Source organism: Saimiri boliviensis, chromosome 13 (genome assembly GCF_048565385.1).
Source record: "Saimiri boliviensis isolate mSaiBol1 chromosome 13, mSaiBol1.pri, whole genome shotgun sequence".
In the NCBI taxonomy this organism is placed as follows: Eukaryota; Metazoa; Chordata; class Mammalia; order Primates; family Cebidae; genus Saimiri; species Saimiri boliviensis.
This window is the reverse complement of record NC_133461.1, coordinates 110,808,771-110,824,835: the sequence shown is the minus strand read 5'-3', so window position 1 is coordinate 110,824,835 and position 16,065 is coordinate 110,808,771. Positions and strand designations below refer to the sequence as shown.

The window sequence follows — 16,065 nt, the reverse complement described above, 5'->3', positions numbered from 1 at the left end:
GAGAAAGACAAGGAAAACACTAAATACCTGGGGAACAATTTGGGTGGAGAGAAAGTGGCTAGGACCGGGGCTTAAGCTGCAGTGGGCACGCAGGGGTAGGGAACCAGAAGGACACCTCAGCGGCTCCTAGGTCCTCGTAAGGGTTGGACATTTCTTTCTGTGGCATGAGGCGGCACTGGATGGCCCTGCCTAGAACAGGACACGCATCTCATGATCTACCTGGAGTTTAGCTCTGCTCCTGAGACTGCTGTGAGTGAATACACAGGGGTGGCTGGGAGGAAGGCGGTCAGGACCCCAAACCAGGGCATGGGCAGCAAGATGGCAAGACATGGTCTGAATCCAGCTGTGTCTTGACAGTAGAGCCCTAGGACTTTCTCATGAATGGAATATGGGCATTATGATAAAACAGGGGGAGCTGGGGATAACTGTGAGGTCACAGCCTGAGAGTGACATAACCATAGGCGAAGGAGACTTCAGGAGAATCAGGTTATGAGAGTAAAGCAGGCATTCAGCTGTGAATACTGAAGCGCCATGTCTGCTAGCTTGCATGTGGAATGGTTGATATTGCAACTGGATACACACAGGTCTGGAGTCCATGGCTGAGGGTTGAGCAAGCGACAGAAGGGAGACCACAGCTACATGAGATCACAGTGCAGTAAATGTAGACAGAAGCTTCCACAGAGGAAAGTGAAGCCAGTGCACCATGTCGTGGGAAGAAAAACAGCAGAGGATCGAGGCGTCCTGAGTTCAGAAGCTATGTATTGGTAACTTTTCATTGATCTATAATGGGATCGGCGTGAACTGATGCAGTAACTTCTCAAATTTTTATGAAGAAATTCACCGTAATGAATTTAAAACATTTTATGTAAAACTTAGGTATCTTATATCCAAAGCTATGTGTCAGTAGTCTTTATACTAAATTCTGCATATGTTACATAAACTGATAAAATTAATTCATCTCCAACTGCACTTAAATGCATAAAAATGATCAATCTTTATTTTATCCTCAGTCTTCAAGTCATCAAGAAAAGTTACTTAGTCATCTATTGGGGAAGAATCTGGAGGGAAAGTGCTCTGCCCTCTATGATGTTTTCTATCCATACCGCGCGGAACCTGGAAATCACTAACCAGCCCCGTCATGCTGTCATTAGGGGCAAAGTCAGACAGAAAGTTAGAGATAAAGCTGCTCTTGTGCTCTTTTAGATTTATATGGGTGCAAACACAATGTAGTCCAATTCGTACATAATGAAGACTTCACACACAAAAACTGTGTCCACAAATCCTGTAATATTTTTCAGGAAACCGAAACTTGAGGTTTGGAGAACTGAATTGGTATTCTCACCTAAAACTGAAGTGAGGAGAGAATAAAATGAAACACCTGAATTATATTTTAGAATTTATATAGGTTATGGCTATATTCATCTGTAGTCATGCCTACGTTCCCTTAGCAGAGCTACAAATATAGCTGCACATAATCTGAATTACATTGATCTGTTTCTTCATGCATGGTAGATCCTTTTCTGAGTAGCTGTAAAAGACACAGTAAAATTTTACTGTTGCTGTCCTTAATACTAGACTTTCTTGAGTTTTGTTTTTCTATTTATGTAACCTACCCAACATCAAGGATGCAGGTATGTTACATCAGAAATCTTTTGGATGGAGGACAAAGATATGCAGAAATCATGGAAGAACAAAAGAGGAGACTTTTTTTTTTTTGGAGGCAAAATCTTGTTTCTTCACCCAGGCTGCAATGTGATCGTGCGATCTTGACTCGCTGCAACCTCCACCTCCTGGGTTCAAGCAATTCTCCTGCCTCAGTCTCCCCAGTAGCTGAGATTACAGGCATGTGCCACCATGCCTGGCTAATTTTTGTATTTTTAGCAGCGACAGGGTTTCACACTGTTGGCCGGGCTGGTCTCTACTTCTGACCTCAAGTGATCCACCTGCCTCGGCCTCCCAAAATGCTGAGATTATAGGCACGAGCCGCCGCACCTGGCCCATCCAACCGTTGGGAAGTTGTAGCTTTCGTCCTCTGATTTTATTCCATTCATCCATCCAATCCTCCATTCAGAGTTACTTATTAAGAAACGTACTGCTGTTTTCCAAATTCCCTTTGATGCTGCTGGGTATAGAACACTGAATAAGACAAGTCCCTGTCATTCAAAGTTTATATTATAATGGAGAAGGCAAATAACTTATTTTAAAAAATCCAAACAACTAGCTTTGATTGATTCTAAGAACAAGAATATTAACTTATTCTCTAAAGTCAAAGGAGGTCTAGCTGGTTAGAGTATGATGGACATGCCTGTGAATCCACAGAGTGATGAATGCCTATCCCGGCAAATGTCCACTCCCAGAATGTTGACTATGGAGTAAGTGATACAAACTGGAGGAAGTGCAGAAGGGCAGAAGCAAGCCCATGTTGCCAGGCTGCCCTGTGACAGGCTGTCTGTTGGGGTTTCTCTGACAACTCACTCCAGCATCCTGCATTTTCCTGCTGATAATCACAGCAAAGCACATAGCTCTCTTGACAGATTCCACAGTTATTTATTGTCTTCCCAACACTCGCTCCACCCCATCACCTCGCCAGACCCTGCCGAAGTTTTCTCATAAACGGAAGTTCGCAGAGTCAGTTACTGTTGCCTGGAACCAGGAAATTGAATTCAACAAGTTTATGGATGGGAAGAAGGTGGCAGTTGAAGCACGCAGACAGTTTCACAAGCAGCTGTGATCTCTGCGTCGGCGAGGGCAGCAGGGAGAAGAGGAGGCAGCGATATAAACCTGCCAGACCCCTGGACTGTGGCATTCACCTCCACAGTGCCACCTGACAGCTTCTACATGTCCACATTAACACTGACCTCCTTCTACAACTGTGTTGGATTTCCAACTGCTTGCCAGGTTTCTTGGGGTGTCACCTTGGAGTCATCTCTCTCTCCTAAACTCCTGTATCCTAGTGACACTGCTATCTACTCCCCCACTTCGACTTGCTTCAACTGGTGTGTTTCCGCTCATTTTTGTCTCATCCGTCTCCTAGCCTCTGCATGTCCTCATCTGCCTCAGAAAGACCAACCTGTGAAAGCACAGTCTTGGGCCTGACCTGTTTCCATCTTTTCTTTTTCCTTCACTTTCTTGTTCTCCTGAAACCACAAATACAGTTCTATTTGAAGTCAGAGTTAATAAGTGACTTTCCACTTCAATAATATTCATAGACTCTCCATGCCCCACAGAAGTCACTGATTTTATTGATATATTTATTTATATGAATAATTAAATACATTTTATGAATAAATATATTGTTCCTATATTTTATTGATATCAGAAACATTCTATCAAAAGGAATTCCCAATAGGAAGGAAGGGAGTAAACTACGGCAGTCCAGTTGCACAGGAGAGACTCTGGTCCTGACTGCTGTTACCACCTCACCCTCAGACAAACCCTGGGGGCCTCACCTTGGGATTGCTGGGCACTGCAGCGTGAACCTCTCTGACAATGCCCTCAGAACAGTACACAAGGCATCTGATCATCTTCAACCTTCAGTGATTAATTCACATCCCCCGACCCTCCAGGCCTCTGCTTTTCTCTCTGCACCTCAGTTTATAACCATTTCTTCCCGTTGAAACCCTTCCCTTCCTCTCGACCTCCTTCTTAAAGATTGCCTCCCAGCTTTCAAGATCACAAATTGAAACATTTTTTTCCATTTCTTTATCCTCAACCACTTTTCTTTTGTCTAATAAAGCACTTACTTCATTGTGTGATCTTTTAAAATGTCTTTCCTTTTGTTATGCTGATAGATTCAAACTTCTAACTGGGTGATTGCAAACACAGCAGGTTCTCAAAAAATGCTTGTGGAGAGAGTAAACAGTTTTCAAAAATACTTATTTAATAAAAAAAATTCAAAGTTCTCTTTGCGTTCGTCTTTCACAAAATTACAGGGATTTATCACAATGTTCATTTATTTGACATTTCACTGTGTGAAAGAGTAATATTAAAAACACACTGACCTTATGCCATGGATCTGGGACAGACACTGAGTTTATCTTGTTTCTTGTTGATACAGAACATTATAATTATTATTTTTTTCTTTTCTTAGAGCTATGAATGTTTAAAGGTTTAAATATCTTACTTATGTACCTTCTGTTGCAAAATAACCAAAACCATGGGGTTTAAGAGATTGCTTAAGATTTAAAGGGTAACAACAACAATCTTTAAGGCTCAATGAAAATTATCGACCATGACTGACTAGAACTCTCATACCAAACTCTAACCCATTCCAAGTTTGTAGATTTATTAATAGTTTTTGGGTTTTTTTTTTTTTTTTTGAGACAGAGTCTTGCTCTATTGCCCAGGCTGCAGCGCAGTGGTGTGATCTCGGTTCACTGCAGCCTGTACCTTCTGGGCTCAAGCAATCCCCCTGCCTCAGCCTCCTGAACAGCTGGGACTGCAAGCACATGCCAACACCCCCAGCTAATATTTGTACTTCTGGGGGACAGGGGGTTTTACCGTGTTGCCCAGGCTGGCCTCGAACTCCTGGGCCCCAGCAATTGATTTAGGTCAGCCTCCCCATGTGCGAGGATCACAGGCATAAGCCACCACGCCTGGCTTATTAATAGATTTTTACCATTAATTCTTTATACTCTAAAACATGTTCCAATGCTGCAAAATACAGTCATGCTATTGATCCCTTTGAAAGGTTTAAATCTCAAACTTATATACATTTACATAGGTAGAGAATAAATAAACAAAATGAATAAGCTGAGTGTACTTTTATTTTCTGTGGAAAATGCCACTCATATAACTGGCATCCTTATAGCACCTCAATTCCCGCACTGCAAAACCTACAGGCTATTTTTGGTCTATTCCCACTCCATTTCTCCTAAATCACTTTCCTATTGATCACTCCACTCAGTTTCCATTGGCCCCACTTTGCTAAACCTCCAGGAATTTTCAGACCCTACTGTGCCAGTCAACCCCTGGTAATTTTGCTCATTTCTTTTTCCTGGGATACCCATTTACATGCTGGCTACTTTGGGAAATCCTACCCATCATGAAAATCCCAGCTCAAGGGCTGTACTTTGCCTGAATTCCTCCTCAGTTACTACTCCCTGGGAGCTTAAAATCAAACTGAGGAGACTGAACTGAGTGTATATAATTTATAATAGAAGTCAAGATATATCTGATATAAGTTGGAAACACATGTTATATTATCTACATATAGATATTATAAAAAAGATATGTATACACATATATATATACATATACATATATATGTGTGTGTGTATATATATATATATATACACATACATATATATGTGTGTGTGTGTGTATATATATATACACATATATATGTAATATGCCTTTATATAGCTGAATATCAAGAGAAATTGAAGTCAAAAAAGTCAGTGCTATCATGACCTGGAGCAATTCCAGAGGAATGCTCATCAAGGCTGAGTGCGACCTCATCTTGAAGGTTGAGAATGATTTAAATAATGCAATATGTAAGGATGAAGAAGGGGAATAAGTTTTATTTTCTAGGTCACCTACTAGATGGAGTAGAAAATAATCTTGGCTAAACCAGGAAGAGGTCAAATCCCTGAATAGACTAATAACAAGTTCTAAAATTGAGGCAGGAATTAATAGCCCACCAACCAAAAACAAACAAACAAACAAACAAACAAACAAAAACCCATGGTCAGATGGATTCACAGCCCAATTCTACCAGAGGTACAAAGAGGAGCTGGTACTATTCCTTTCTAAAACTACTCCAAACAACAGAAAAAGAGGGAATCCTCCCTAATTCATTTTATGAGGCCAGCATCATCTTGCTATCAAAACCTGGCAGAGATGTAACAAAAAAGAAAAGAAAATTTCAGGCCACTATCCCTGATAAACATTGATGTGAAAATCCTCAGTAAAATACTGGCAAACCAAATCCAGCAACACATCAAAAAGCTTGTCCACCACACTCAAGTTTGCTTCATCCCTGGGATGCAAGGTTAGTTCAACATATGCAAATCAATAAATGTAATCAATCACATAAATAGAACCAATGACAAAAACCATATGATTACCTCAATAGATGCAGAAAAGCCTTCGATAAAATTCAAAACCCCTTCATGCTAAAAAACCCTCAATAAACTAGGTATTAACGGAACATATCTCAAAATAATAAGAGCTATTCATTACAAACCCACAGCCAATATCATACTGAATGGGCAAAATCTGGAAGCTCTACCTTTGAAAACCAGCACAAGACAAGGATGTCCTCTCTCATCACTCCTCCTCAATGCAGTATTGGAAGTTCTGGCCAGAGCAATCAGGCAAGAGAAAGAAATAAAGGGTATTCAAAAAGGAAGAGGTGAAGTCAGATTGTCTCTGTTTGCAGATGACATGATTGTATATTTAGAAAACCTCATCTTCTCAGCCCCAAATCTCCTTAAGCTGATAAGCAACGTTTGGCTAAGTCTCAGGATATAAAATCGATGTGCAAAAATCACAAGCATTCCTTCACACCGATAATAGACAGACAGAGCCAAATCATCAGCAAACTCCCATTCACAATTGCTACAAAGAGAATAAAATACACAGAAATACAACTTACAAGGGATATGAAGGAACTCTTCAAGGAGATCTACAAACCACTGTTCAAGGAAATAAGAGACGACACAAACAAATGGAAAAACTTTTAATGCTCATGAATAGGAAGAATCAATATTGTGAAACGGCCATACTGCCCAAAGTAATTTATAGATTCAATGCTATGCTCATCAAGCTACCATAGACTTTCTTCACGGATTTAGAGAAATCTACTTTAAAGTTCATATGGAACCAAAAAAAAGAGCCCATATACGAGACAATCCTAAGCAAAAAAAAAAAAAAACAAAACTGGAGGTATCATGCTACCTGACTTCAAACTATACTGCAAGGCTACAGTAACCAAAACAGTATGATACTGGTACCAAAACAGATATACAGACCAATGGAACAAAACAGAGACCTCAGAAATAACACCACACATCTGCAACCATCTGATCTTTTACAATCCTGACAAAAACAAGCAACAGGGAAAAGGATTCCCTATTTAATAAATGGTGTTGGGAAAACTGGCTAGCTATATGCAGAAAGCTGAAACTGTACCTCTTCCTTATACCTCACACAAAAATTAACTGAAGATGGATTAAAGACTTAAAGGTGAAATCTAAAACTATAAAAATCCTATAAGAAAACATAAGGCAATACAATTCAGGACACAGACATGGGCAAAGACTTAATGACTAAAACACCAAAAGCAATGGCAGCAAAAGCCAAAATTGACAAATGGGATTTAATTAAACTAAATAGCTTCTGCAGAGCAAAAGACACTTATCAGCAGAATGAACAGGCAACCTACAGAATGGGAGAAAATTTTTGCCATCTATCCATCTGACAAAGTGCTAAAATCCAGAATCTATAAGAAACTAAACAAATTTACAAGAAAAAACAAACAAACAAACAACTCCATCAAAAAGTGGGCAAGGGATCTGAGCACACATTTCTCAAAAGAAGACATTTATATGGTCAACAAACATGAAACAAAGCTCATAATCATTAGAAAATGCAAATCAAAACCACAATGGGATACCAGCTCACACCATTTAGAATGGTGATCATTAAAATGTCAGAAAACAACAGTATGCTGGAAAGGATGTAAATAAATGTAACGCTTTTACACTGTTGGTGGAAGTATAAATTAGTTCAATCATTGTGAAAGACAATGTGGCAATTCCTCAAGGATCTAGAAACAGGAATACCACTTGATCTAGCACTCCCATTACTGAGTATATAACCAAAGAATTATAAATCATTCCACTGTGAAGATACATGCACACCTATGTTTACTTCAGCAGTATTCACAAGAGCAAAGACTTGGAACCAACCCAAATGCCCATCAATGAAAGACTAGATAAAGAAAATGTGGCACATATACACCATGCAATACTATGAAGCCATAAAAAAATGCATGATTTCATGTTCTTTGAAGGGACATGGATGAAGGTGGAATCCATCATTCTCAGTAAACTAACACAGAAACATAAAACCAAACACCGCATGTTCTCACTCGTAAGTGGGAGTTGATCAATGAGAACGCATGGACAGAGGGAGGGGAACATCACACACCGGGGCCTGTTGTGCGGTGGTGGGCTAGCGGCGAATAGCGTTAGGAGAAATGCCTAATATAGATGATGGCTTGATGGGTGCAGCAAACCACCACAGCAAATGTATACCTATGTAACAAACCTGCATGTTCTGCACATGTATCCCTGAACACAAAGTATAATGAAGAAAACCAAGAAAAAAAATAGTATTGGTTAGATACTGAAATATTTTAAACAGTAAGTTACCAATGCTCAATGAGCAATTTGTGGATTGTATTTGAATGCACAGGTAAATGAGCATGTTGTTTTCTTTTGAGAAAAACCTCACTTAAAATCAAAATTACACCCGGGTATGATGGCTCATGCCTGTAATCCGAGCACTTTGGGGAGTCAGAGGCAGGCAGATCACGAGGTCAGGAGATCGAGACCATGCTGCCTAACATGGTGAAACCCCATCGCTACTAAAAATACAAAAACAGTTTAGCTGGACATGGTGGCACACATCTGTAGTCCCAGTTACTCAGGAGGCTGAGGCAGGAAAATTGGTTGAAGCTAGGAGGCGGAGGTTGCAGTGAACAGAGATCGTGCCACTGTACCGCAGCCTGGGTGACAGAGCGAGAATGGCGCGCACATGTACACACACACACACACACAGTCAAAATTACGTATCTCAAATGCGTCAGGTAAAGTCTCTCACTTGGGTACGTCAGTATTCATTACCAGATTAAGAGCCTAGGTTCATCAATGACTGTCCTATGATGAACAAGGTGTCTTCACACATCACCTTACAATCAGAGTACTACAACTTTTCAATCTTTACAGCTATGATTAAAAAGTCTGCAAGTAAAACAAGTTGGCAAGCCCTATGTGGGTACTTATTCAACAGACCTACCCCACATAAAAATAAAAAAGACACCAGCTTACACACATCCCATTTTAAAATTCTATTTTCGTCTATAGTCCAAAAAAAATAAATTATTAAAAACACACAATATCATACAAGAAAGCCACATGTGTTTGCATGGCATGTAAACATTCAAGAAAAATTACTGATATGATTAACTTATTCTATTGAAAATTTAAGGTAATTTAATAAAATATAAAACTGATTCAAACTCAGTTACACATGAAGAAAACTTGAATATTTTACGGGTTTTGATTCTGATTGCAATTATTTTTAATATAGAATACAAAAATATGACAAATACTTGCATAGTCTATATGACACCCTTGAGTTTTACAAAATCATTATCAGGCAGCAGTTAGCATCTTTCTGACACTAAGAGTTATACAGACGAATGTAGTTTGTTTATTTTTCATTACCAGAGTTCTAATTACAAAAATAAAACTGCAAACAATATCAAAAAATGTAGAGTGAAAAATCAAAAGTTTCACTGCAGCCACACTACATCCTAGTTATCTCCAAAGAGGAGAGCATGAGAGTTACAATTTTAGAATGTGTATTTTCAGTCAACTTCCAGGCAACACTGTGTGCACCTTCAGTTACATGTATCTATGCAGTATATGCATATACACAACATGCATTGTTCTATTAGCTCCTATGTTTTACTCTAAAACGGGTGTATCATCTTATCTTCCTAAGAGTATATAAAAAATATGCAGCTCCTTAATCCCTCAATAATATTAAATATTTTTGACCTTTTTTCTTTCTGCACACCCAGCAGGAAAGGGAAGTTATCATGATTTATGTGCATTTTCCTGATTCCTAGTCAGCACTGGATATCTTTTAAAGTTTATTGGATTAAGGTTATTGCGATAACTAATAACTAAAGTTACTGAAGTGCTAATGGTAAATATATATTTACCATTAGCAATATTTATTTTTCATTAGCTAATAATATGCATGTAAATAGATAATGCTAATGATAAATATATATTTACTAATATATTTGCTAATAATATACATTTAAATATAGATATATAATGCTAATGATCTATCATTAGCTAATAATACACATCTAAATATAGATAAATATAATGGTAATGATTATATATTTACTGATATATATTTACTAATATATTTGTTAATATACATTTAAATAGATATAATGCTAATGATAAATATATATTTATCATATCTATATAAATATATATTTATATTTATAATTATATTTATCAATATTTATAATTATAAATATATATTTATCATCAGCATTATATTTATGTTTAAATGTATATCTACTATTAGCATTATATATATTTATAGAGATAGATAAAAGATGTATCTGCATAGCTCTTTTTCTCACAGATCTTTTGGCTGATTTGTGTTTTCTTCTCTCTTCCAATTGCAGAATATGATTATTTTATGTGTATTCTACATGGTAAACGCAACTATTTTTGCTAGTTTTTTTTTAACCTTTTTAAATTTTTTAATAGAATAATTTTTAGTTTGCATATAGCAAAAATGGTCAACATTTTTTCCATTTACTGTTTCTGAATCTCCTTAGTTTTTCCAAGATTTAAAAACTAAAATTTCTCAGAAAGCAAAACCAATGACAAAGAAAACATGACTCTCACAGGTATGGTCACTTGTCCTGTGACAGACTCATCAGAGCACCGAGGGGAAAAACAGGATCTGAGCAATCAGTGACGCCGGTTCACCTGGAGAGCCATAGTGGGGAAAAATGGATCAGGATACTCTATCACTCCTTACTAAACATTTTTAGATGACTCAAAGTTATAGATGTAAAAGATAAACATAAGTGTTTACTTTTAGGGGTGATTAACAAGTTATTGACCATGGTTATGGTTACACAGACGTTCGTGTGTGTGTGTGTGTGTGTGTATCTCATGAATTATATCAAATTGTTCACATTAAACATATGTAATTTACTGCATTTCAGTTATACCTCAATAAAGATGTAAAAAATTTTAAAGTTTTTACCAGAAAACAATAAAGTATCTTCATTACTCTGAGTGTAGGCAAGCCTTCTTAAACAGTACATGGAAAACCTCATTCACAAATGAAAACAGTGAAACATGGTACTATTTGGAATGTTTGGTACATGAATTAGAACCAGAAATCTCCAAAATGAAGTATTGGCCTAATTGTCCATGACCTTCAATATCTTTTAAAGATAAAGCTGTCAGATGTTTACTTATAAATATCCCAAGTAATCTCTTCTCCATTCATATATAACATATATTACACATTTTTTAATTATTCATTTTTTTCTAGGAAATACTACATGGATTTGAAAATATAGGTAATGAGTGCTGGGTATTTTTTGAAAAATCAGTAAAATCTTGTTTGTTTGTTTCAAATTTAAATCTAAATTTAACCTAAAATGCAATAAAATTAAAAAAAAATTAAAAAAAAAAAAAGAAACATGGTACTATTTTAAATTCGAAACCTTCTATTCATCAAAAAGATATCAATAAGAGAACAATTCCAGAATAAGAGAAAAGATTTACAATGCATAAATCAAAGCAACTGTATCTAAATATACATGCAATACCTAAAATTCAGTAAGATAAAAGCATGCAACCCAACAGAAATGCAAGCAAAGAAACAGATGCGTTATAAAAGATGATATATCAATGTACAAGAAATATACAAAAATGTGCTTGGAACAACTGAAAAGTCAGCAAATAGTACAACAAAATGTTTTAAGAAGTTGGTATATTTATCCAATAAAATGAGATGGTGAGAAGGAGCGAAACACAGCTAAGTGCCATAACACGCATGGACCCCACAAAGGCTGGAGGAAAGGAGCCGGACAAACAGTGCCTTCGCTGATAACCACTAGTGCCAGGCAACTAAGGTTCAACCCTGGGAGGCAGTGACTGCGAGAGGCTGTGAAAGGGAAGTGTGGAGTCCGGAAGGTGTTCAGTGAGCTATACGGTCTTGACCTGACAGGGACACATTTACTTTGGGAAATGTACTGACCTACACACTTATACTGTACAAACAAACAAATATATAGACATCTTTGAAAAAAGGTTGTCTGAGAGATATCCTGTATTTTCACATAACTTTTGTTTTGAATCTTTATGTTTATACCTTTAATCAAAGTGTAACTTATTTTGTTTACATTTTTAAACATTTTAAAATCAAATCAGGTATCCAATTTGTCCAACACTATGTGTTAAGAGGATATCCCTTTTCTCCGATATGGAATAATTTTATTATAAATTTAGTTCCTATACAGACAAAGATCTGTTACTAGAATCCCTATGCTATACAATATATTGGTGTATTTCTGTAACAAGTGCATACTGTTCTGTTTATCATTAGTTTTTCATGTACTTTGATAGAACATGGGATAGTCCTTCCTTACTATCCTCAACCATATATTTCTTATTCTTTGGGAGCATTTCTCTTCCAGATTAATTTTTAAAAATTTGAAAATGCTATTAAAATACCAATTAATTTTAGATTTTATTGAATTTAAAACTTAAATTGTAGAAAATTTGCACATTTAAATTTTGTTCTTCTAAAACACAGTATGAATTTTCATTTTCAAGGTATTCTTCATATGTATTTCATATGAAATGCATATGTATATGAAGTTCATAACTGAATACAAAAGAATACTAATGCTGTTGTCTATTTCTATATTTAATTGTAAACATATACATTTAATTGTAAATTTCATATGAATTTTACAATTAAATGTATATGTTTACAATTAAATATAGAAATAGAAATATAAAGGCATATACATACGTAGGCATATATGTATATATCTATGAAAGCATATGTATACATATGTGTATATGTATGTATGCATATATGCATTTACATTTTTTGTTAGATATATTATTTCTGAATATTTTTTACCTTATATGTTTTTATTACATTTCTAATAAGTTATAGCCCATGTAAAACTCTATGGACATGTTTATCCTGAATGAAGCCACTTAGTGAATTAATTATTGCTAATAGTCAACTATCTTCTATTTATAATATTTATAATTCATATCATTTTCATATACTTTTGCATTTGTTGGGATCTTCTGAGCAATGTTACATGATAGCACTAAAACCAAGGAGTATACCCTGTTACTGACTTTCAAGGGACTTTTTATAACAAGTTACTATTAATTATGATGTATTCATAGGCAAATTCACTTACATGACGGTTCTCCGTAGATTTATGAAAACAATATATTATTTTAGAATGTATTATTAAATATTTATTTCAGAGTTTACTTAAAGTTTAACATAAGAAAATGAAAATGATGAGACGTGTCTTTCCAGAAAAATTTAGGCATACCTACTGTTCGCAAGTTTTCACCTCTCATCTGCTTGGGTAAGAAACAGTTGTTGGTCTAAGGATTCCTCTGCGGGGAAACATGGGGGCTGGGTACCTATAGTACATGCTGCAGATTCATATATGAGAGGGGAAAAAAGCACTAGGTAATTTCTGCCACTTTCTGCTATTGTTGTGAAATATAAAAGGAATTAAGAATGCACGTTTTTGCAGTTCTCTAAATTCTTACAGTCTTTCCTGCCGCAATAGTAATTCTTAGCTCAATTAAGATGGGTAAGTGGCAAAATGATGTCAATACAATGTCTAAATTACCTTGGTGCTTACACCACATTCCCCAGGAAAATGGAGTTGATGTATTGGAATTATAACCAGTACCAGGAAAAGAAAAATGCCTCAGCTCATCTGCACAAAATAAAGAGCCCTTCCGGATCTCTATTCAGAAACTGAGCAGATAGCGCGTGCACCGGCGGGGGATCACCCTGCATTGCTTGGCCAGCGGCTCAAGCCAGGCTGCACCTCCTTCTGAGCCTGCCCGTATGGCCCCACCGATGTGGAGCTCAGCCCCCACCTATTCCTGCCCAGAGCACGACCTTGCCACTGGTCCAAGCTGGTTTCCACACTTCCTACACTTCCGGAGAGGGCTCCAGTCACTCTGTCCACCTGCGCTTTGTGGCCTCTCTGCCACAGTACCAGTTACTGTGGGGTTCATGTTTTGGTGACAAAGGTCAAAGATTTTGAATGATCTGCAGCTATGCAGCTAACAGCTGATTCCATAAACCCTGTTATTCTGAGTGCTCATTTTAAAGAAGTCAAGGTGTTTAATGAACACATGCACCATGTTGGAAAGAAAATGGCTTTGTCTATGAAAAGTACTGAAGACATACAAAGGCTTTTGGTTTTTTCCATAGACACAATGTTTTTTGGAACACTGTTTTCTATAGAAATAATGTCAAAATGGGGTTATATTCATGGCCAAGGGCAAAATACCCCCAATTTCTTTTTTGTTTATTTGGCAAATGATTACAAACATATTTACCTGTTATTATAACTGAACACTGTATAGTATAAAGTCGAGTAATACAATAACACAAAATAATGAGGAATGTTATTTGTTGTGAGATTCCCAAGAGAAGATGTGTGTAGTGCAAGAGGAGTGGCTGTTACCACAAAAAGCCGCCAAAGATCTGCTGAGAGATCCTGTGCTCAGAATGAGAACTCCCAGAAGAGTCTGCCAGAGATTCAGGGCAAGGGAACCAGGGCGCGCAGTGCAGACTGAGAGGAAGCATGACACTTGGACAAACATTCAAGGAAAATCGGGTCTGACATCCTAGGCTACGTTCAGCGACTGTGGTGCCCCACATGGTAGCTTCAATAAATACCATCTGTAAAACACATGTGCAGAACTAAGCTCTGTAAGTCTGATCATTTGGGCATAAAGTTGAAGGACAGCTGTTCTATCTAGGGGACACATGGTTGTAGGCAAACTTCAAGCGATCAGGAATAATACGATTACGGTATAGAACTTTTCAGAGAGAAGTCACACCAGTCATATGGTGCCATCCCCTGAAATACACACACCACTGAGCAATCTAGATGTATGTGCTGTCTCTGCATGTCTGTGTGGTACACTGCCTCTCAGAGCTCCACCTACCATCGCAGCTGGGCAAGGCGTGGTTCCACTGGTGGTTCCTCTCACAGACAAGGGGCTCGTCATCACTTAGTGTGTACCCGGGGTCGCAGCTGAACATCACCGTGGACCTGATGCCAAAGTCACTGCCATGGCGATGGCCGTTCACAGGGATGCCCGGGTCCAGGCAAGAGTCTGACTCTAGCGTCACACCTGGATGCAGAGAATGAATGCAGCAGATGAAGGTATCTCTGGTTGACTGAAAACAGTAGAGGTACATGCCATAAACAATGAAACAGTCTCAGAAATCATAAGACCTGGGAAAAATTCCATGGGCATAAAAGCCAAAGCATCTTCAAACATCTGACCTTGTTTTTTAAAAGAGAGATTTGTATTGCTGTGCTGTTTACCAGATATTATCTACATAGAACAACCCTGAATAATTAATTAGCTTTTCTAAATTTTACTTTTCTTGGAAAATCAATGAATTGCACTAAATAAAGTGTAAGACTTTTCCTGTTTTCTATTTTCACCCCCTCCTTGTCTCATTTACACACACACACACACACACACACACACACACACACACACCAGTTAGATTTTGGCAGTTTAACTTTCAAGCATATGTACACATACACCCAAAAACATACACATGTAATGCAACTGAAAACTGCAACAGTCTTATTTTTCTAAGATTGCATTCCATAAATCCATGTAATTTTCACATTTAAATGTCAGCCATTTTCAAGATAGCTACTATTAGCCTTTGCTAAAAGATGTGGAAAATTAACATGCATGAACTAATTATGATCATGTCGTTATGAGAGCTTCTTTTCTCACGTCTCATTTTTTTCTTTTTAGAAAAACATATTTTAAGAGGTAAGGAAAATAAGAATAGGGAAAAGAATATCATTGTAATATTTACATACACAAAGAAATAAAAAAGTCCATGTTATTGCTGTGTCATTCTCTCAGTAAGGTTCAGAACATTAGAATTAATAACTGAACTATGAATTAATCATCTTAAAATATTTTCAATATCAAGACGGTTTAGTCTCTAAAAGTGATC

The 16,065-nt window shown here is 37.1% G+C and overlaps 1 protein-coding gene across 3 annotated transcripts in view; it reads right to left on the bottom strand.

Annotated features, from left to right (window-relative positions):
• The window catches only part of CSMD1 (CUB and Sushi multiple domains 1), a 2,098,967-nt gene that overhangs the window by 460,494 nt on the left and 1,622,408 nt on the right, over positions 1-16,065 (bottom strand). For all 3 annotated transcript variants that reach the window (XM_003940706.3, XM_074384178.1, XM_074384179.1), the window contains one exon: positions 15,021-15,209. In XM_003940706.3, coding sequence (XP_003940755.2) covers positions 15,021-15,209 — 189 coding nt within the window. The remainder of the gene's footprint in view (positions 1-15,020; positions 15,210-16,065) is intronic.